General features: G+C 38.2%; 1 protein-coding gene across 1 annotated transcript in view; it reads right to left on the reverse strand.

The window, feature by feature from the left end:
- epas1b (endothelial PAS domain protein 1b) overlaps window positions 1–23,695 on the reverse strand; it is a 95,743-nt gene extending 72,048 nt beyond the window's left edge. The window contains exon 1 of the mRNA XM_088086203.1: window positions 23,289–23,695. Within this exon, the coding sequence (XP_087942329.1) occupies window positions 23,289–23,314 (26 nt within the window). The 5' untranslated portion in view covers window positions 23,315–23,695. The remainder of the gene's footprint in view (window positions 1–23,288) is intronic.
- Window positions 23,696–24,668: the final 973 nt, after the last annotated feature.

A 24,668-nucleotide genomic window follows, 5' to 3' on the forward strand; every position in this document is an offset into this window, starting at 1 on the left:
TTCTCTTTTTTTCCTGCTTTTTTAACCCCTTGGAAACCTGCAAATTAGTTGGCCTTGAAAGGCCTGTTTCTAGCTTTGTTGATTGCCTGAAATGCCTTTTGCAATACGATTTTGTTGATTTTTTTGGTTTGCTTACCTGCCAGTTAACCCTTTGAAACTTTTGTAAGTTGGCTTGATTTCCTTAAAAAAAAAAAAAAACATGGAAAGAAAGCAACGAGCAACCCAAAAATTAGCAAGAAATTAGAAAAAGTCCTGTCTGCATCTCTTCAACTTTTCCTTTTTTTCTTTTTTCTCTCGTTATGGCAGAGATATCGTTCATTTATGTCTTTTAACATATATTTAATTTTGATTGAAAAATGTCTTCGTGGGGCGCCTGGTGGCTCAGTGGTTAGAGCGGGCGCCCCACGTATGGAGGCTGTGTCCTCGCCGCAGCGGCTGCAGGTTTGATTCCAGCCTCGGCCCTTTGCTGCATGTCACCCCCCCCCCTCCCTTTACACTTGTGCTGTCCTATCAATTAAAGTCAAAAATGCCCTAAAAAAAGTGTATGCAATATGTTGCACACTGAAAAATGGTATGAAAATGATATGGGATAAAGTGTAAAAAAAAAAAAAAAAAACCAAAATTTAAAAAAAAAAAAACATGATTGACCGGTGATAAGCCACACCTATCACATAAAATATCAACACCTGGAAATAAGCGGCTTAGCCTCGCTTTCCTAAAATAAATCCAATCCAGGACCTTAAGACGAGCACAAGAGGATGTGGATTTCACTGTCTTTTTTCCACCTTTAGGGAGTCAAATTAGTGTTTCTGCACAAAACATTTACATCTGAGTGCAATGCAAAGCTTCTCCGTCCGATATAGCCACTAATGCACTGCAGGTATGTGCGGCTGTTAACGCCAGCATTACCAACAGTCGTCCATAAATAGCACCGCCAATATCTCTTACGCAAACACACACAAGCGTCCTGACATAACATTTCAACTGCAGCTCGTTAAAGACATGCGACCAGAGCACGCAACGTCTGTCACACCACCGTCTGGTGGCGATTAAACACGCAGACGCCTTTGTGTCTTCTCAGCTGCTACTGACAGGATCCGTCCCCCACCCTTCAACTACACACACACACACACACACACACACACACACACACACACACCATGACCCAAGTTACTGACACACCTGACACACCACACACTGACCAAACACACACATAGTGAGCTCACTGCCAATGAGTGACGATGCTTCACTCACCGAAAGATGGCAACAAATAGTCTAATAATTGCTAAAGTTACCTAAAATAGCTCCCCAAACATTGTTTTCACCTCTACGAAAACACGAATCCAACACGGGAAACGTTGAAGCTGCAGAAACGCAAACCGCTCATGAATCCCAGCTCTGATTTCTGCGCTCTGAGATAAATTTTGTTGTTCCGCTCTGATTTATTAGCACATGTCAACGCTGCTTTCAGACCTGTGAGAAAAGCGACCGGAGCCCAGAAGATGCAAGTTGCGAGCTTTTTTTTTCATCTCCATCCTAAAAACGACCCAACAAGGAAATCAGAGGTCAACAGGCAGCCTGCAGGGGCGGTTTGTGTTGCATTTGTGCTGATAATGTTGTTTTTTTGTTATTTTAGCTTTCTAACAGGCTGTTGTGGTCTGAGATTTGGACTCGAAAATGAGCATATTGTTAAAAAACAAAAATCAGCTGCACCTTATAATCAGAGGCACAAAATAGTAATTATCTGTGGACAAATTATTACCAATATCGAGTTATCAAAGTTTGATTTTTGAAGAGCTACAGCACTACTGTAGGTTAATACTGCTGTCAATACATTGTGTGTGTGTGTGTGTGTGTGTGTGTGTGTGTGTGTGTGTGTGTGTGTGTGTGAGTGTCTGTGTGTGTGTGTGTGTGTGTGAGTGTGCTAACAGGCCATGTTACTCGCTGCGGTTTAGAGTGACAGCGTTACTTCTGTCACAGACGTTTCAGAATGCCAGGTATGTATTTTCCGTCTCTCTCTATCCGTCTCTCCGTCCATCTATCTGTCCATCAATCAGTGGTGGAAGCAGTACTCAAATCCTTCACTTAAGTACCAGCATGACAATGTAAAAATACTCTGCTTATCAGAATTTTATCAGTTTTATCAGAAAAATATAGTTAAAGTTTTAAAGGTTATTTCTGTGCAGAAAAATCTGAAATCTGCTAACTAGTCTGAACTATTTTAAATACAATGAGACAACTGATCAAGTAGTTCACAACCTGTAGGTTGTGCAAATTCTTATAATAATTTTATAATTAATTATTAGTTTAATGAGAGTATGCGAGAAGTTTAGAGGAGAAATGTGTCTTTGAGCTGCTAAAGACTCGAAATGTCCAGATAGACATCATGTTTTTGTAAGGTGTCAAAAAGGTTGAGCATCTGGTTTACTTTTTAAAACTTTGTTGTATTTTATAAGTCAGTCGTGATTCTTTAGTAACATTAACTGAGTTGTTTGATAAGTGTGGTACAGTAAACGGTACAATATTTCCCCGTATTGTGGATATATATTTGGCATCATATTTTGTTATAGATTTCTTCTGACAATTTCTTTTTGAGGGCATCATTTACTACAGAGGGAATCTATAGTAAATGGCTCCATTTTAAATTGTTCTTATATATACACACATGTATACATACACTTATTATATAAGTAGATATGTGCCTCATCAACCAAAAACAACACCATCAACTCCATCAGCACCATCAGCACCATCAAGACCAGCAGCACCGTCAAGACCATCAACACCATCAGCACCATCAAGACCATCGACACCATCAGCACCATCAGCACCATCAAGACCATCGACACCATCAGCACCATCAAGACCACCAGCACCATCAGCACCATCAACACCCATCAACACCATCAGTACCATCAACAGCACTGCCAGCACTATCAACACCGTCAACACCGTCAACACCGACAACACCGACAGCACCATCAACACCATCATTACCGTCAGCACCATCAACACCATCATTACCGTCAGCACCATCAACACCATCAGCACCATCAGCACCATCAACACCATCATTAGCATCAGCACCATCAACACCATCAACACCATCAACACTATCGACACCATCAGCACCATCAACACCATCATTACCGTCAGCACCATCGACACCATCATTACCGTCAGCACCGTCATTACCATCAACACCATCAACACCATCAGCACCATCAACACCATCAACACCATAAGCACCATCAACACCATCAACACCATCATTAGCATCAGCACCATCAACACCATCAACACCATCAACACCATCAGCACCATCAACACCATCAGCACCATCAACACCATCATTAGCATCAGCACCATCAACACCATCAGCACCATCAGCACCATCAGGCCACCCAAAAGGCTGCAACAAACCTGCAGAATGCAGCTGAACCAGATGTTTCTGCCACCTGAAAGTGAGCTCCAGCGAGCTCCAATGCAAAGAACACTGATTTCCATTTTTCTGTTTCAGAACAGAGTGATTGCAAATTGTCCTCCTCGCCCTCAGGAGTCTGCACTCGTTCATTTTTCTTTCTCTGCACACCCTGCAGCATTTTCAATCACTTCTCTCTCTGTGATTAACGTGTCAGTTAGCGCCTCCGTCCTGGAGCCTGAGGGGACACAACAGGAACTCATTCTCAAACACACAAGTAAAACATCAGATCCAGCTCAGCTCGCATGTTCGTGCCAAATCTTAACAACGCAAGCAAAAAAAAACAACAACAGAGAGGACATGTTGTGTCTGTCTGTCTGCTGCACTAATGAGACTGTTGGTTTCCCCTGCAGCGCTGCACAACTCTGCATCTGTTCCTGGATTATCTCAGACTGCATCAGTGCCCATAAACTACCGTAACTTTATGTTCATTAATTTATATGCAAACTGTAAGATGACATGCAAACACAATCTAAAAGAATAAACAATAAAATTTATAATTTTTTTTTTACTCTAGTTTACATCTATTTTCTTCATTCTGTAATGCAAGGACTTTGATTTGTCGTCTTTCATTTTCCTCATGAATAAATGGCAACAGCCAACTACTTCTTGCAAAATAATGTTGCAAAAGTGTCGACACTACACAAAATAAGGAAACAATTAACTTTTTGGAGAAAATAATATAAACTGAGGGATTAAATTATAAAGTAATCACCACACAGGGTTTGCCACACACCAAAAAATTAGCTCTAGTCCCACCTAAAATTTTTTGCATAAACTGGAGAGGAGCGATGAAACATTTTGTTTTCCTCTGTCATGTTTTATCAGGCTCAGTCTCAAGCAGTTTTTGTTATTTGTGATCTTTTTGCTGAGGGTGCATGTTGAATGTAAGCTGCCAAAATGTATCTGTAGCATCATGTATCAAAAATGATCAAGAATGAATCACTTTTGTTTTTTTATTTTGTGTCTTACCTAAGACACTGTCACATTGAATTTGTTTAAATGTGATTTGAATGTCCTATCCTCATTCTGTCGACTACATCTCTTATTTCAATCCAGGAAAAGTTATATCGGGACTGATATCGTTTTATCACCCAGCCCTAGTTGCATATGGTAGGCCTACTTTTTTCCAATTACATATTTGATAAAATGTATTTGTATGAGTTCAAATGTTAATGTAGACCTTAAGCAAAAAATAAATAAATTACATTAAATAAATTAAATTAAATTCTGGATCGTGTTTGGTGACATTTTAAGGCTTGTTTGCTTCTTTTTTTTGTTCCAATATCTCTTCATCTTAGTCTTGGTCAAGTTTTTAGGGTTTTTTAATTACAGGCTCAGTTTTATTTAAGTGAGCTCATGAATGCATTGGGCAGTTTGGAATTTTTATGAATGTAGATGAACTGGGGTCTATTTCAAGACTTATAAATTATCATTAACTGTTTCCACATTATCTGATCAGCACCTGCTGAAAGATGAAGCTGAGACGAGGATCTCGACCGATCCAACTCTCTGTTCCTCTAAGAGTTCTCTGAGCTGAACTGTTGGCTGAAGGTCCAGACTGAACTGTCGGGTTGTTTTCATGCAACATACGCATAAATATACACTAACATAAACACACACACACACACACACACACACACACACAGTTGCAGACACTCGCAGATAAACACAGGCCCCCACATTAACTCCTGATGTGATTGTTGTGATAACAAGGCAAGAGAGGTGCTTATAGGAAACAGATCCTGAAACCAGAGCAGGTGTCAGGCTGTGTGTGTGTGTGTGTGTGTGTGTGTGTGTGTGTGTGTGTGTGTGTGTGGGCCAGAGTGCAGGTACATAGCAGGTCTCTCGTGGATCATGTGCTCTAGAAATGCTCTAATCGCTCTCTTGTCGTTTCCATCTCTCACAGAAGAACAGATTCACAGATTTCGTTGACGTCGACTGAAGCCTGAACATTTCTGCGCACCTTAACTCGCATTAAAGGGACATTCTGCTCGTCTGAGGACAGAAGTCGAGGACGTGTTTAGCTTTGCAGAAAAAAATACAGAACTTTGTTTCATATTTTCCATTAGACATATATAAAAATAACATATCACAACATTTATTTTATTTTATTTGACTTTATTTTATTTTAGCCTGTTGAATTTTGTAAATCTCATTTGTTTTATTTTGTGTCTTACCTACTAAACTAACATTGTCAGACTGAATTGATTTTTCTTTCCTGATTACATCTTTGATAAACTGTACTTTTATGACTTCAAATGCTAATAAAAAGACTTTGAGCAACAAAAAAAACCAAACAAATGTACACTGAAGCATTCTCCCATTAAAATATATACTTAAACAAATTAAGAAAAGTACAATGTTTCAAGCACAAACTGTTTTATCTAAAAAAAAAATGTATTTATTGAAAAAGCTAATCTGAGCTCAAAACTTTTTTTTGAAAGAAAAGAACATTTTAATTGGAGCAAAAGACAGTGTTGCTGTATTTTTATACATTTATTCATTTTTATTAGTTTTAAAACTAAGACACCTGTGATATGGGAAAGTGCTGTGTCAGCAAGAATAAAAGCTTCATAACTGTTCTTGTCCATCTTTAACCCTTTGAAATCTAAACAAATTGATTCCTTTCAAAAAAACAAGAAGTTACAAGAAATTTGCTTGAAATTTGCCCCAGAAAGGGAAAGAAAAAAGGTTAAAAAAAAAAATTGATTACATTTTTTTTTTATATAAATATGTAAATTAAATAGTTAACAATAATTACAATGATTGTAATTAGAATGTAGTTTTCTGGATATCTTTTGTATTTTTGAAAATTATTATTAACTCCTCTTTCCGACTCTTAAAACTCATTTTTCAGATCATTTTCTTGTCACATTCTCCTAATATCTTGCAATATTTGGGACATCTCTTGCTTAGTTGCTCATTGCCTTTTTAACCATGTCTTCAAAAGAAATCAAAGCACTTTTTCGGAGGTTTCAAAGGTTTAAATGTATGTGGAAGGTGTCTGAATGCACAACAAAACCGATGTTCTTCCAGGTGTCGGAGGGTTAAACGATAGTAAAAAGGAAACAGACTTTGCTTGATTTTTTTTCTCCTGTTCATATAAGAAGACCTTTAAAGAAAGTAACAGGAGACACTCTCCACAGCTGTTTCTGCACAAAAAAGTACTCAGAAGTTTATCTGAGTCTGAAGACGGACATTAAAAAGGTGAACAAGACTGAATCTAATACTGAGTGATTTATTAGAAACAGTAGATGTTATTTTTCACTATAAAGGTGGTCTATGGTCAGAAAAGGCCAAAGAGTTTGCTCACACCGAAAACACACACACACACACACACACACACACACACACAAAAACACACACACACACACACACACACACACACACACACACACACACACACACCTTTCCTTGCTTACAGTGGGTCTTCCTGTAGTTGTGGCGCCTGGCCGAGCACAAACACAGAGCAACAATACAGTAGAGGCTAATCTGTGATCCTGAGGAACACTGAGTTCTGGAAACACAGCCAAACACACACTCACACACACACACACACGGCCGAACAAACAGCTATCCCAGACAGGGGCCCCGACTTCGGCTCAATCAGGGGAAGAACGATGCAGGAGATTGCTGATGATTCTGATAGTCCATGAAAGAGGGGAGCACACACACACACACAAACACACACACACACTCTGGCACACACAAACAAACCCACCCACGCCACGCTGATGGTCATGATAGACTGGCTGATTGAGAGAGGCACAGAGGGGAAAGAGAGACAGAAACAGACAGACCACATATGAATTAATCATTTAAAATGTATTATCCATATTTTTTAAAGCATTTATTGATATTTTTATTGTCATTGTATTCTATATTTATGTCTCTTGATTTTTTTTCTATTTTTACTTTTATTTATTTAAAAAAAATAATCATTATTTTTTTAAATTTTTCCTTAACTATATAAAGGATTTACACACCAAAGCAAATTCTTTGCATGTTTTAACATTTAGTAATAAATTATGAGTCTGACTTTGATGAGGGGTCAGCTGACCACACTGGGACCCTCCATCAAAATACCAAAGAAGCTGCAGGGCTGACATTTAAACAGGAAGTCTGACAAACTGTGGGAAAATTAAAATGAAGATTTTACGTAAGAGCACTTAAAAGGTTCCTTCAGGGGGACAGAAAATATCGTCTCACTGTCCTCTGCTGTTTAATAGACGTGCAGATAGTTTTAGGTTTATTTGTGTGAGACAAATGTCTCTGGGACTCCTCACAGCCATAAAAAAAAGACATTTAAAAAGTTTGAACTTTTCATAACAATTTCGCGGTTACACTGGATAATTAATAGCCTGACCGAATAACTGGAAGTACTTTCTACTTCAATAAAGTACTTCATGTTCTATTTTGCATCATGTTTTACATTTTATTTTATTTATCATTCTTATTAATCTTATCAATATCTCAAAGCTTAAGCACACATAATAAGAGTATCTGCAATAGTAGATATCACTAAGGGCATGAGATTTATTTCATTTCATTTCATCTCATTTCATGGAAGTGGGCGAACTGAGCCTTTAAAGAGGCAACGGTCTGACAGATTTAACAAAATAAGATTTTCCAGGAGTCGGCCATATGGACCAAAATGCCATAACTGTAACAGTAAAACAAAAACGTGATAATATTAAGTATTCAACATTTTTACAACGACGCTTTGACTTGTTAACTCGCTTTAATCCCATTTAGTTAAGTTTAAGCCACCTTGAAAAATAAAAATAAATAAATAAACTATATCAGGTTAAGTGTATGCTATATTAAGAATATTTTCAGCCCTTACTCACAGGGATTTGAAGCCGTCATCAAAAACACCAAACTGAGAAAAACAGTCATTTTACTCCACTGAGCAGCGGAGCTGCTGCCTCCATCAGCTGCTGTGGAAGATAAAGAGGAGAAACTAATATTGATTTTTTTAGGGTGGCTTATATATGTTTTATATATGTATGTCCACAGCAGGACATCGCTTAGCTTTGGTGACGGTGTTGTGGGACATTACTTTAGTTATCAGAGGAGGGGGGAGCCTGGGCTTTGACTTTTTTCATTAAAATAAATATAAAATATGACCTTTAAAAGCTATATGTCCCTCACCTAAGCCAAAAATTAAAAACAAAAGTCCCTCTTCAGTGCTTAATTTAAAAAAAAAAAATACCTGACCTATTCTGCAGCACCACTCTCCCCTCATAAATAACCGACAGTCCCTAACCCTAACCATTGACGGAGGCACGAGCAGAACGCCGAGTCCAGTTAAAGTTCGACTTAGATGTTTACATGACGGAGTAAATTATCTGTGTGTTTCTCTGATTTCTCCGTCTGATTTCAGTCACATGTTTAAATACATTTTAAAAGTCCAGTTTTGTCGGACAAACGCAATAACTTTTTTCGGACATCATGTAAAAGTACTGAGTGGTTTTAGGAGAAAGCACCTGTGAGAAAATTAATTGGACTGATACTCTTGAATATCTGCATGTGAAAATGTCTGTTTATTACCAAAAATGAGCCTTTCTGTTTATTTTCCACCCAAAATGCTGCTTCTTCACACTCCAGCACTTAGCAATGGTACAAATACAAGGCGGTTTAAGAAAAATCTGCAAATGTAAGTTTATTTTTAGTTGCAGGAGCACTGCAGCACCATATCTGCATATAAAATGTAAAGTAAATCAAATGTTTGTGCATTTAGTGATAAAAACAAGTTTCCTTACAGAACAGAACTTGTGCTCTCTAACTGAACTACAGAGCAGCAGAGAAAGAGAGCTGCATTTCATTAGTTTCCATGTCCTGAAATACAAACTGAAAACAGGAATGAGTGAGTGTAATCTGTAGAAAAGGATTACAGAGACTTACAGAGAAAGGAATGCAGGCCGCTGCACTGTTTTTCACTTTGTCACCACTCTCACTCTCACAAAACACTTTACAGCTCAGCCAGCAGGTAACAAATGACGCTCATATTTCAGACGTAGAGTTTAATAAAGATTTCTCTTTCATTTTTCATTCTCTTTTCTTTGATAATTTTGGCTGTGTTCATGCATACGGCATATACTTTTTGCAAGATTGTGTATTTTTGATTTATTAGTGAATTTGCAGCTCAGCTCCTACAATAAGTCATAATGAAAAAAACCTGGCAAGTAAAGGGATACAGTTTCTGAAAATTGATGAATTATTGATATTTATGATCAGGACTGATGGCTTAAAAAATTAAACTTAATTAAAGAAGAAAATAATATTAATGTATATTTTTTTATAGCCTGATTTTGAAAAGCGCACTTTGTGTGTAGAGCGATATGAGTGTGAGTATTCGACACTGCACATAAAATAATAATGTATAAATATCAATGTCACTGCTAATCATTGACATATCCAAAGCTGCGATATTAAAAGAAATATATTTAGCATGTAGCGTAATTAAATAATTAATGTACCTTTTTTTCATCTAAAAATATAGTGGCATCATGACAAAAACTTGGCATTTAAAAGGTTTAAAATTCAGAAATTAATGAATATTTGGTATTTATGATTAGGACTGATGCTGGCTTAAAAAATTATATGAAAATATTTTTAAAAATTAACATATAATATCCTTTAAAGCTTGTTTTTGAGCAACTTTTGTGCGCAGAGTGTGTAATATTATAAAGTTACTTTGATGCAAATGTCTTAAAATCATTTAAAAAAAAAAAAACAAGAAGTATGCAGCATGCAGCTGCATACTTCTTGTGCAGCAAAAAGCCTCCCCTCTCTCTCTGAGGGTAGAAAACACGCTCTGATACAGTTACGTCGTGTGGCGTGCATCTGGCTTTCAGCTCTGGTGTGTTTTCACTGCGTGTTACAGTCAACAAACTCGCTTTGGAGGGCAAGATTGTCGTAAATGGTTGAAGACGAGGCTGAGCTTTTAACACACAGGTGAGCACGGTCGCTTGAGGAAAAAGTTGGCATTTTACGTTTCGTCAAACCACAAATACGACACATTTACACGTTTCATACGTTTCAAATCAGGTTAGATCTTTATTTTTAACATGCCAAATAAAAAAGGAGAAAACAAGAAAACAAACACCAGAACGCCCATCGGACATATTCTGTAAAAAAACGTATGTTTTTCATATCTGAAAAGAAGGAAGTGAAAACTTATCAAATCCTGCCCTCATTTTTTTCAAATGTATATTAAAAAAAGTTCATTTTAAGTGCGAATATTCCCAGTTTCTTCCCAATATTCATCATACCCAAACTGATCTAATCAAACAAAAAAAAGTTTATTTTTTTACAGAGACATCATTGCCTTTCTAACTGGAATAAAGGCCAACAAAACCATGCAATAAATATATATATATATATATATATATATATATATATATCACTGGTGATATCAGCCTACTGCAGCAAAATTCATATTTAAAGAAATTTGACAAACAAAAAATGTTTTTATAGTAATCAAAAAAAAGAAAGAAAAAAACAAGAACAAACTGTTCAGGCTTGAAAAAAACAAACAAAGAGCTGTTAATTTAACCAATCACTAACTGGTTCGGCTTATGCCTCATTCAAACTCCTGACTTTAGTCCCGATTTTTCACTCACAAACAGTTTTTGGAGCTCCCCGACAAAAGCCCCAGATTTGTTGCAAATCAGTGTTTGCAAACAGGCACACCAGCACCACGTGTGCACAGCAGATGCTCCTCAGATATCTGGCAGGCTAAATATTTGGACCCGCTGGGGACCTTGGTGTCTTTCTGCCTACAGCCAGTAGCCCTTTTTACACAGAGATCGCGCTGTGCAGTCGCTAAATAGTCCCTTCTTTACGCCTCCTTTGCATTTTTACACAGAAACAAATGACGGCAGCATCACGCCACCCCAGTGTGTGATTTTTAGACAGCATGCCGGCATCGCTGAAACAAAAGAGGCGTGACAGCTGTGATGTTAAACACAACATATAACACGCTCATCAGCATTTCACTTTCTAAACAATAGGCAGGTTCCCATTAATCCTAAAATTTCACAAATCGAACTTGTGAATGTAAAATAAGCCAAATGGAAACTTAAAAAAACCAAAACTCCCATTTGTTGCAAAAGAAAGTCTGAATTTGTATTTCAGGCGATTTGCAAAAGCCATATTTTGCATAACTGTTATTGAAACACTTTTTTGTCTTTTCTAGGTCACATGATGCTATGTCTATGTGCTTGTCAGGAGGAACTGGCTCCCATGATGCAGCAGGAGCTACAAGAGCTGTTATTGCATCACATAACTCTGAGAAAGTTTTGAATCCACAATTCCTCTGTGAAATCGTGGACTACATCTCCCAGAAATCCCTTTTACGTGGTTGCTGCCACATTTGAGGGGCTCCATCACGGCTCCATAACACGCCTACGTGGCCTTGGATTGTAAATAATGACGGCTCGTGCGGTGGCTGCAATAGAAATAAAGCTGCTAATGTTTGAACATCCATCGCCATGGTTACTGGGATGTTATTACCAGAGGAGAAGTCGCAGAACATCACTCACAACTGTGTTTTATTGACATTTTGAAATCATTGCTTACGTTTTGCACAATTCTGTAACGGAAACTCGCCCACTGTGCGACGTAGGTCCACTAATTTAAGAGCCATGATCAAAAAACTCGCCACATTTCTTTCACCGGGGTCATCTTTTATCTGGGACAGCCCAAAAATCACATAGCTTATATAGCGGGCTTTAGATTTTGACAGCCAAACCGAAGTCGTCTTTAGGGAGTCCTGAAGGATCTGGAGCTCAGCCAGGTGACACACAGTCAGGGAGCCGGGCCATTCTGGTAGCAGAGGAAGAGGAAGAAGGGGAGCTGGCCGACAGGAAATAGGAAACGGCAAGGAGACAGAGTTCTGACGGAGGGGAGAGCGGGGAGGTGGGGGACTGGTCAAGTGACCTCAAAAAAGGGGGGCGGCCACATTAAAGAGAGCGACGGGAGGCAAACAGCAGGAGCCGAGGAGAAATATGAGAATGTGATACGAGCAAAAAGACAGAAGAAAAAAGACGTTAGACACGAGGAGGAGGAGCGGGCGGCTGAGAATGAGTGAGATAAAAATAACAATGGAAAGATGCAGAGGTTTCCCAGACCTCCTCCTCTCCTCCCCCGCTGAGTCCCCTCGCTGTGTGCGGGGGGCCCGAGGGCCAAAAGGACGTTACCTACAGCTGACAGGGGCCTCAGGTTTACCTCCACTGTGTTTCACATCAGGACAAACAGTTTCTGCTGTTTGACACACGAAGGCCACTTCAAGAAGCGTTCTGATTCTTGATTTAACCTGAAGGTGATGTTTAAAAATATATATTTTTGTTGTCTTCACTACGATCCCTATATTGCTACATCACTTTTTTTTACTTTTGTTTTTAGCATTTTTATTGCCAAAAGCAGTGATAGGCAGCTACAAAACACCCACATTTGGCGCCTAAAAGTTGCTGCAGAAACAGAAATGTCTCTCTAAATCACACCTGGTTTCGTTGTTTGTTGGTCTTGAACAGTCCTCTGCAGCCCGGCAGGTGTCACACCAGCCACAATCTCCGTCACAGTTTGATGTCGAAGTCCGCTCCTATACTACGTCACTTTAGAAATGTTGATATGATACATATAAAACGTACAAATGTTACATATTTGTAGTTTAGGGAAACACGATTTCTGCTGGGCTTGCACTTTGTTGATATTTAATGGAATTTATTAAATATTTAATTTATCTAATATTTATTAATTCAATTCAATGAAATTTTTCAAGTCCAGGACATAAATCCTCCAAATCAGACCCACCCACTAAAAAGGCCAACAAAAAGGTCACAATAAACTGAAAAGTTTTTCCAAAATATCTTTTGGTGACTAGAACTGTACATCCTTCAGAGGCTCATTTCATGCTTTTACCCCACAAAGAAGAAGTTTACACTTTAGTGAAAGTGATTTTCGGTATCAGTCTTAAATTGTTCCCTTAATTTCACACCTTATGTATCTCAATTATGTCCCCTCTGTGTCTCCTGTATGTTGGTAAAGTCGGTAAATGTAATTTTCTTCTTCTCTGCTCCTTTGATGTCTGTTTCAGACCTGAAATTACAGCTCTCATCTAAACTTTTCTGATTTTTTTCTATGTTTTACTTTAATAAAAACACCAAACCGAACTTGAAAATTTAAGATGTGATGTCACTCTTCATTTTTTCAAACCCAAAGGAGACATCCACTTCTTTTATACAACCTGCAGCCCATCTGCCCAATATAATAATAATAATAATAATAATAATAATAATGATAATAATAACAATACTACTACTACTACTACTGCTACTACTACTACTACTACTACTACTACTACTACTACTACTACTAATAATAATAATAATAATAATAATAATAATAATAATAATAATAATATAATTCTTTTTTATAACAAAGAAATCTCAGGGTTTTTGTTTTTGGAAATAGCAGCAAAAACTACAACATCAAACCTAAGAACACACAATTCTGACAAAAAAAGACCCAAAACAAACAAAAAATCCTTTACCTAAAAAATATTTTAAAAATACATTATAAACTAGTTTTAATACTGCAACATTCTTTAGTCCTCGACTCTGGGCGCTTTAACCGCTTGAAACGTGAACATGCTGGCTTGATTCTTTCAAAAACAATAAGCAGGGAGATAAGAAATGACTCCAGAAATTAGCTAAAAATGAGTAAAAACTACCAAAAATTACTGAAAATAAGGGCGGGGAGAAAAGAAAGACTTGAAAAACAATTATAATTAATTTAATTAAAATTATAATTCTGTGACACAATTTTTAATATATTCTGTAATTATAAATATATAAATATATATATATTTTTCCATTGACATTTTCCCCTAACTTATTAAAATAATTACTAATAAATCTACTAATTTCTTGCAGTTTGTGGAACATCTCTGACCGAGTTCCTCATTGCTTTTAATCCATTTTATTTATTTATTTTTTAAGAAATCGCACCAGTTTGTTCAGGGTTCAAAGGTTTTAATACATGTGAAAAGAGTCTGAAAGCAGCACAAGAAAAGTGATGCTGGTCCAGGTCTCAAAGGGTTAAATGCTCTCATCCATGTTCAGTATCAGCTGACTCAGTTAAAATTTCAATTCGGTCTCCTCAGAGGACAAATCACGATAAATCACAGCTGAGACGCATCGTGCATCTGTGTCACCTCTCCACTTAACCCGAAGTCTCAGCAGTAAATCTTTTTTCTTTTGTCTGCCCGTGTTTCCGTCTTCATCTTCCTCTCGCTTGTTTACACTCTGAATAAGAGCTTTAATCCTCAAACACAAACAGAGAAGTCTCAAAGTACAAAGACGGATTCTGAGCCGCAGAGAGGCTCATTCAGCGCTGACAAACACACTGAAGTGGCTTTAAATGCTGCTGATGACATAAAGCTGCAGTTTGTTTCATCACATTTGAATTATAAAGACACAAGTTCAATCAGAATCTAAAAATCTCTTCTGTTTTGTTTTCTTTTTTAACAGAGCTAATAGTTTTTTTTTTTAAGTCTGTCCCTGATCTGTATCTGTTGCAGAGTTCACTTCAGGTCTGGGAATCATTAAACGCAGCGATTCTTGTAAATCAGACCGACTTTTCAGCTTTGTCATGTGGAAGTGGGACTGTTTCCCCAAACTGATTCAGGACAATGAGTATGGGAAACTCCACCAAAGCCTGCAAAAATTACTCAGCAGAGTTAACTCAGCGTTACAGGATATTTTCAATAAAGATTGTGCAAACAGAAACTGCAAATATAAAATACGCCTAATGGAAAAGATTCAATTTGAAAAAAGTCGTCTTGATAAGATGCTAACTGCTTTTTTCCACTGTTAATGGGTAACTAATTAAAGGGGCATGATTAAAGCATCATCATACTGACCTGTCGTATCAGTAAAAAATGTTCATTACAGATGTCAATATTTTATTTTAAAGCCATTATCTGCTGATTCCAATAACATGCCGATACTATCATGCATCCCTCAGCGGCAAATATACATTTTGCTGCGACCCTCATCCACAGAAAAAAACGTCACGATAGACTTAGTTATCAAAGACACTAGCAAAGCATAAAATAAGCACAGCAGAAACGTTAGACCTCAATGTTTAACTAAATATCTTTAATTATTACAGTAACAACTGACAATGACAACAGGAATTAACAAGTTTGCCAAAGTCACATTATATCTCTGCAGATCAAATCAATTTCAAGTTGCGGACACAGAAGTGATTGTTGTTGTCGGCATGACGTTGAATTTGTGCAAAACTTAAGCGATAATTTCAAAATGCCGATAAAACACAAGTTTGAGAAGATTGTGTTTCCACTGAGGGATGTTCTGAGACTTCTCCTCTGGTGATAACATCCCAGTAACCATGGCGATGGATGTTCAAAACATTAGCAGCTTTATTTCTATTGCAGCCACCGCACGAGCCGTCATTATTTCCAATCCAAGGCCACGTAGGCGTGTTATGGAGCCGTGATGGAAAGGCGAGCCCCTTATACGTGGGTGCAGCCACGTATGAGGGATTTCTGGGAGCTGATAGTCCACGATTTCACAGAGGAATTGTGGATTCAAAACTTTCGGATGATCCACTCAACTTTCTCAGTTATGTGATGCAATAACAGCTCTTGTAGCTCCTGATGCATCATGGGAGCCAGCTCCTACTGACAAGCACATAGACATAGCATCATGTGACCTAGAAAAGACAAAAAAAGGTTTCTGTGGCAGTTTTGCAAAATATGGCTTTTTCAGAATTTCCTGAAATACCACCTCATGTGAGCATAAAAACTTGTTAAGTTCAATTTGTGAAATTTGAGGGTTAATGGAAACCTGCCTATTGTTTAGAAAATGCCGCTAATGAATATGTTTTATGTTGTGTTAAACATCACAGCTGTCATGCCTCTTATGCTTCTGCAACGCCGGCATGCTGTCTAAAAATCACACACTGGGGTGGCGTGATGCTGCTGTGATTTGGTTTTGTGCAAAAATGCAAAGGAGGTGTAAAGAAGTGACTCTGTGTTTTTTTTTCTAAATGCACGTTTTCATTCTGCATATTTCATACTGGCAATTTGTGTTTTTGCACAATTTGCACAATTTGAGGTTTAATGGAAACCTGCCAACTGTAACATACCACATCTTCCCCCGAACATCAATAAAGTCTTTCTGATTCTGAATACATTTTGTTTTGAAATGCAAAAACCAGAACTTAAAACTGCTCTAAAGCTCAACACTCAAGTTAATCCACTTAATCGTTTCCCATTTCTGACAACAAAAAAATACTTTTTTTCTGTCTACAAGAGGCAATAAATCCACTCGCTCCCTCTCAGTCATTCAGCCTTCACCCGCCTGCATTCCTGTGTCTTTCAGAGGGCAGGTTGAGCAGCGGCTATAAGTGGCGTGATGTTTGGGTAGTGTTGAGGCCGGGTTGGCAGGGGTTAGAGCACAAAAGAGGCATGACGGCGCCGTGCCAGCCAGGCCTCGAGCTGGCTGCAGAGTGCTGCGGCGATGTGAAGCGCTGAGCTGATAGGCCCCGACAGTCGGACGCAGCGTCAGAGCAGCTTCTCCTGCCCTCTGCTCGTCTGTCTGAACCCTCCTTATTGATTTAGATTCATCTGTGTAACCTCCACGTCCAGTTGGTTATCGCTGTGTTTTGTTTAACGGCTCTCTGTCCTCCCCTTCTCCTCTCTCTGTCTTGTTTTTGGCAACTCGCTCTCCTCCCTCTCCCTCCCCTCTCATGAGTTAGCACAACGGAGCGCGACACAAAGACGGTCTAGCAGCCCACGATAACAGAAAAAACAGCAAAACTGATGTGTTTAGGAGACATTTTAAACCTAAACATCAAGTCAAACTCATCCTTTGACACTGAACCACGACCACAAAAGAAGCAGCTAAACGAGGATCTGTGTTTTACAAATTTTGGAAGCAATCCAACAAAGATCTTGCAGAATTTGTGAAAAAGTTGTTTTTTTGTACTCGTTGGGTTCTTTAAAGACTTAATATACTGTATCCTTGAAATATAGAGCAAACTTTAAATGAGTCAATACAACTGAGACTTAACATTTGTCGTTTGTCTGATTTGTTCTTTTTTTCAAAAATATATTAAGTTTTTTGGGAAATCACAATTGGCATTTATTGTTTAATCGGACATTTTCACGATTCATGTGTATTGTGTGAAAGCAATGACGTTGCACACGATATTGCAAAACCAAAAAAAAAGTTAAGCGTGAAAGACCATGATCTGACCCAAAAAAGAAAAAAATCTTAACTCAACGTCCACTTATTATTTTTTTCTGGAGCTTTCGACTGCATCTCACAGCGGGTCAGCTTCATTGTGCCAGTGCAATGATTTGCATGTAACATTTGGAGGGGCTGAAATTTTGCATTTTCAGGCCCCAGAAACGCTTTGGTTGAGTGAATGAAAGGCCAAACTGCGACAAAAGTTTACTGTTGCATGTAAGAAACCTTGCAGTGTAAACAGCTCCTTGACTGTATGTCTCAGCCAGCGCAGTCGCCAGAGGAAAACGTAGTATTATTGCTTCTTTTTTTATTTTCCTGTGTGTGTTTTATTGTGATTTTTGTGTAAAGCACTTTGTAACATTGGTTATGATAAGTGATATAAAACTTCATTATTATCATCATCATCATCATTATCATTATTATCATTATTATTTAGTTTATTCTCATAATTATTATTATAATTATAATTATTTGGATTTTTTCAGACCCCAAATTCACAAGGTTATATTTTTTGGTGCCAGATTACACAGTTTCACCCCCACCATCGATGATAACGGTGAGAGGCCTCAAAAAGAGACAGAAAAGCCACCCAAATGGATCAATCTCTCCACAGGGGTGTAATGCGGATCTGCCTGGCAGCCGATCTGGACTCTGACCTTTGGACATTGTTTCCAGCGGACTCACACGTTGAAAGGAGTGCGCGGGGTTCCTCGCAGGCCCTCGGTGTATTCCTGGTATCAGTGGGCCGGGTTGTAAAAATAAAGATATTTACTGTAGCCAGAGGCGAAAAAGACGGTGAGAAACATTATGTGATTATGTCACACGGAGGTAAAGGTCGACCAAAACCATGACAACAAACACTTCAACACCGAAGCGTGTACCGGGGTTACACTGATCAATAACAGACGCTTAACCCTCAGATACGGTGAATGTGACGCCGTTCGTCTGAACCAAAACTTCGTACGGTCTGTGCCAGATCAGGTAAAAGTTGGTTTTTGCCTTTATTTTATAGGACAGGCTCCATTTTATTTAACACTTTGAAACCTGGATCAGTTTTCGTGAACTGCGTTCAGGCGCCTTTTACACGTAATTTGACCCTTTCCTTCAAAAACATGGGAAAAGGTGCAATGAGCAACTTGGCAAGAAATGTCCCAAAATCTGCAAGAAATTAGTATGAAGTGACAGGAAAATCCCCTGAAAATTAGTTTTTAAAAAGAGAGGAGAATTATAAGTAAAATACCAGAAGGAAAATAAAAAAATGAATGTCTAAATAAATATACTTATTATTATAATAATTTGATATTTAAAAACATATCAAGAAAAAATAAAATATATAAAATATTTTTCTTTTTCATTTTCTTGCCTTTTTTAAAATTTGTATCATTATTTTTTTTTTTAATTTTAACAACAACACTGATTGTGACAGTAAATAGTAAAAATGACAAATTCAGAGTCAAAAGCCCAGAATGACACGAGAAATAATACAAGTCCTGTTTTTCTGCTTTGATGGCTGTGGGATCAAAAATGTCAGTTTGAATGGGTTTCAATCGAGCATTTTTTGACCTTGACAGTCTGAATGTAACTATTTAATTTCCAAAGTGTATTTTAGACTTATTGTAGGAGCTGAGCTGGAAATTACAAGATAAAACAAAAACACACAATCTTGCCAAAATGTTTGCCATTTATGCAAAAAAATGCACAATGCCAGCGTTTCCTCTGGCGATTGAGCATTAGTTTCTACAACAAACAAGAATACACTTTGATATTTGCCACCTAACGGCATCAATAATAAACTCTGGGAGTGTACTGCACCTTTAAGGTTTGGTAACTGTGCCAAAAACATTAAAATACAGCTTGTTTTGGGCTCAGACTGTGATCATGGTTACATAAATTTCACTGCTGACTCCTTTCATAAGATGGGACCCAGACCCATGACACTGGTACTGACGTCAACACGCCTTCCTAATGTTTATTTCTGGAAATTGTGACTTTCTGTTATTTTAATTACCAAACATTTAACCCTTTAAACCTGAATCAACATAACTTTTCTTGTGTTGCGTTCAGCCGCCTTTCACAAGCTATTTGACCCCAAACTAGTTCGGTTTCTTTAAAAAAACAAGGGAAAAAACATGGGGAAAAGGGCAATGGCCAACATAGGAAGAAATGCCTCTTAAAGTGCAAGAAATTAGTGAAGGATGACACGAAAATTTCCTGAAATGTAATTTCAAAAAAAGGGGAGGTTAGTAGAAAATTAATATTTAAAAAAAACATTTTTTTTAAACAAAGGAAAAAAAAGTCCCGAAAACAATAATTCTAATCATTATAATTTTATATTTAAAATTATGTTATAGAAAGAAAACTATGGGTTTTTTTATTATTATTTTCTGCACTTTTTTGGGTCATTTTCATGTTAATATGCTAGTTTTTTTACTCTACTTTTTTAAACTTATTTTCCTAATTTTCTCATTACTTTTTATTTATTTTTTTAACTAAATTAATTTAATTTAATTTAATCAATTTTATTTAATTTAATTTATTTTTAAACTAAATTTTGGCCATGTGTTGTTGAGTTGCTCATTGATTCTCCTTAAGTTTTTGAAAGAAATAAAACGAAGTTGCTCAGATTTCACAGCGATTTAATGACAAAATAATCTACAAATTAATCAATAATGAAAGCAGCCATCTGACAACCACGCTGAAGAAAAATAAATAAGTATTTTAAGGTTTTTTTTATGTAGTCCTCCGCTTTTGTGTATCAGAACGTCTCCTTGGTATGGAGTCCTTAAAGTGCCAAAATATTTTGCATGTGTGTACACTTAACTATGTATTATTTCTTACATAACCTTTTCTCGTTGAAACAGATTTGGGTTGATATGAATTATGGTCAAAACTATAAAAACAAAAACTAAAGTTGTCCTTTCAACAGCGTGACTGAGTGGAAAATCAGAGACACATTCCAGCAAGTTCATCCACTATATTAATAAATCTAAAAAAAAAAAAAAAGCCTCCCAAATAAACAGGCCGTGTGATTGCCAGGCTGCCGCCACGAATCACACAACTTATCAGAGCAATTATGACTTCCAGGCAGCCGCAGCCACAATGTGCTTCTGTGTAACACAAACACAGCGAGAGAGAGAAACACATCAGTGAGGAGACAGAAAGTAGTGAGCTCTCACACACACACACACACACACACACACACAGAGACGCTTTTCATCTACGGCCTGACAGAGACACTCGCAGGTCTCCGTCCCCTAAAATGGCCGATCGCTCTCCGGTGGAAGCACCAAGGCGTCGACGAGCTGCAGGAAGCGCTCCTGGACTCATCTCGCTCTGTCTCTTAATGTTATTTTCTCCCTTTTATCCCCGATGACAGAGCGTCCAGTGTCTCTGTCCTCCGTCTTAATACCTGCTCTGTTCATGTTTGGGCCTGATTTGATAGCGACCGTCACAAGGGCCGACTGGACAGACAAGAAGGCGTCAGGCGAACCCAAACCTGATCTGCTGATTCAAATCAATATTCTGCCGACTTGGAAGGAGAAGAAATTGTTTTCTCGTTTTAAAAATTGTCTATTAGAATCTCCCAAATAACCCTCTGAAACCAGGATGGACATCGGCTCTTTAGCGCTGCGTTCAGACGCCTTTCACAAGTATTTAAAGCTTTAAAACGTGAGCAGATTGGTTTAATTTCTTTCAAAGATTTTGGAAAAAGACATTGATGAAATTAGTAAGAAATGTTTCACAAATTGAAAGAAATTAGTCAATTTAGATTTTTTTCTCTTTAAATAAGGAAAACTTCTAGGGAAAAAGGAAAAAAAATTAAAAATCATAATTCGATACTTAAAATTTTGTTACAATATTTTGAAAAAAATGTCAGCATGTTTCATCAAATCTTGTTTGCATTGTCTGTTGTTTTTTTTTACTTTTTTGAAAAATGTAAAGTGATAGAGAGAATTGTTAGAAAATTAGCAAATAACGGGGAAAAATATCATTGATCAATTGATGAACAATTAAAAAAGCAGGGCGACACTTGCAGGAAAACACACTGATGACACAATAACCAAGTTTAAAGGGGGAGACATGTTCCTCAATATGTACAAATGTAGAAATCTGAGTTATATGCAAAATAATCAAGCAGTTGCTTTAAGTGTTACAGCAAAAGGTTCAAAACAAACAGCCAAGATTTTTACAAACAACACAATCAAAAAAAATCAGTCTTTTCTATGTTAAAAATAGCAATAATATTGTATCGTTAAGATATTGTATTGAGGGGCCTCATTAAGAACTTAAATCTTCATCTAAAAGTAAGTTATATTGGAAACAACCGTCTTTGTCTGACTAGACAGTCCTGCAACGTTCTGTCGGCATTTCTACGATTATCAAAGTTATCTCACTTTCAAGGCTGTTGTGGTATTTTAACTGTCTGTGAAGCATCCTCTCTGCAGGGCTAAAGCGCTGGTTTTGCAGGAAACTGAAGCTTTAGGACGAGAAACCACAAAAACGTCACCATTTCTGCCCCAGAGCCACTGCCAAGCTCCAAAAACTGCACACCTGAAGTCTGCAAAGGCCAATGTCTGAGCAGGAAAACTGAGCGAGGAAGGAGATACCTCAGGAGGCGCTCCATTCCAGTGAGATGCTTAAAAACTTGGAGCAAAATCAGTTTTCTTGGGATGCAATCAGACACCTTTCACACGCATTTAAATCTTTACAGCCTGAGCAAACTAATCTGATTTCATTTGAAAAAGTGACTAAAAAGGCAACAAGCAACTTGGCAAGATTTGTCCCCCATACTGCAAGAAATGAGGGAAAGAAAAAGACAAGGAAATTAGCTTAATTTTTTGATAAATAAATATTTTTTTTAAAAAAATTGGGAGGATTATCCATTTTTGATGTTTACATTTTTTTTTTATTTTCTCTTCTTGAGGAATTCTGGGAAATGTTCTTGTGGCTAACTTGGGTTTTTTTTGTTTGTTTTTTTAAGAAATCAAGGGTTAAATTCTTATGTATGAAGTATAAAATTAAACATGATGGATTAATGGTGAAACATCCTCCACCTGTTCAGATTTTTAACCGTTTGTCTGCATTTTGCTCGTTTTATAGTCATTAGAAACTAATTTTAAAGGCCTCTGACGTTGCACGGAGTTTAAAAAATGTCCCAAATCAGCCTTAAACCTGATTTCTCACAGTGACAACCTGCAGCAAACCACATCTCCGCTTCGGCACAAACCAAACCAACTCACATCACAACCAAGAGCCATCAAAAACACATTATTATGGAGTCAAAGCTTTTTGAATAAACGCCTCGTGAAGCCATTGGCTGCGGCTGAGCTTTCTAACCAACGCAGTGAGCGCAGACTGCAGGCCGAGTCACATGCACTGCAGCAACAGGTCTGTGTGTCACAGCACAGCAGCACAGTGACAGCGAAAATCTGCCCAAAAACACGCTGTGCCATCTGCAAACTGCGCATTCATCAGCTCCGGCTGCCAGTTAAAAGCTCAGAAAAGAAGAAACGTCTCACCTCTTCTTCTCCTTATCGGCAGTCATGTTCTCTCTCGTGCTGTAATTCCCCGACAGTCTGAGTTTAGTCCACAGAAGTTTGGTAAATGCGCAGGTCAGAAGCCGTCTGCAGGATCATGCCATGAAACCTGGGGTTAGTTAGTCCGCGGACGCAGGCTGCCGGTGACCGGTGAAGGGGGTTTCTGGGCCGTACAGTCTCAGAACACTGCCGAGGATTGTACAGCCTCTCACCCGCAGAAACCCGCACACACACGCACACACACACGCTGAGTCTGAACACACTGAGCTGCTGCTGACAGGAGCCGCCCGCAGGTCCGCTGCTGCTGCAAACTTTCCTCGCTTTCTGGTCTGAAAACTCCCGGAGCTGCTCGGTCTCTGACCTGCGGCTCAGCTGGCACCCTGCAAGCCGCTGGCCCGCTCCCGCAGCGCTGATTGGCTGGGAACACCCCCGGGAGCCGCCCCCCTAAACAGCCCCGCCCCCCTCCTCTGTGTGCTGATTGTACCTGCTCTGCAACAGGTGAGGGCTGCTGAAACGTCTCTAAACCCCGCAAACTTCCAGAAATCCTTGACATTTCCAAAAATCCGAAATTTGTCCTAAAATCCTAGAAATGTTCTGAAATCCAGAAAGCATTCTGAAATCCTAGAAACATGCGAAAATCCCAGAAATGGTCAAAAATTCGAAATTTATCGTAAAATCCCAGAAATGTCCTAAAATCCTACCTGGTCCTGTATGTGATCTGCAACAGGTGTGAGCTGCTCAGGAGCACAGGGAGGTGATGCTGGCATCGGCACAGGTGATAATGATGAGATCTTTTTCCCTCTTAAGTCAACTACAGTTATACTTCAAAGCAGTGATGCTCAACCTACAGCCCAAGGGCCAAATCTGGCCCCCAATAGGGTGTTAGGTGGCCCCGCAACCGTTATATTATTCACAATAAAAATAAAGAAGTTCCAGTGGAGGATCCCCCACACCCCGACAGAGGTCCTAGACCCTAATGACCTAATGTCCTAAAAATGTCCCAAAATCTGAAAAATGTCCTGAAATCCTAGACACATCCTAAAATCTGTGTAATATCCTTAAAGCCTTAAAATGACCTATAATACTAGAAACATTCTTAAATGTTGTAAAATCAGAGATGTCCCAAAATGCAAGAAATTTTTAAAAATCCTAGAACTGTCCCAAAATCCAAGAAATCTGCTAAAATCCTAGAAATGTTTTAAAATACCTGAAGTATCCTTAAATCCTACACATGTCCTAAAATCTCTGTAAAATCCTAAAATCCTAGAAATGTCTTAAAATCCTAGAAATGCCTGAAAACCCTGATAAAGTCTTAGAATCCCGGAAACGTAAGTGAGGCCGCTGTGACTGGCCCCTGGCCCC

The sequence above is a fragment of the Plectropomus leopardus genome, chromosome 13, assembly GCF_026936395.1.
Source record: "Plectropomus leopardus strain MGB_pleo_1.0 chromosome 13, ASM2693639v1, whole genome shotgun sequence".
Lineage (NCBI taxonomy): Eukaryota > Metazoa > Chordata > Actinopteri > Perciformes > Serranidae > Plectropomus > Plectropomus leopardus.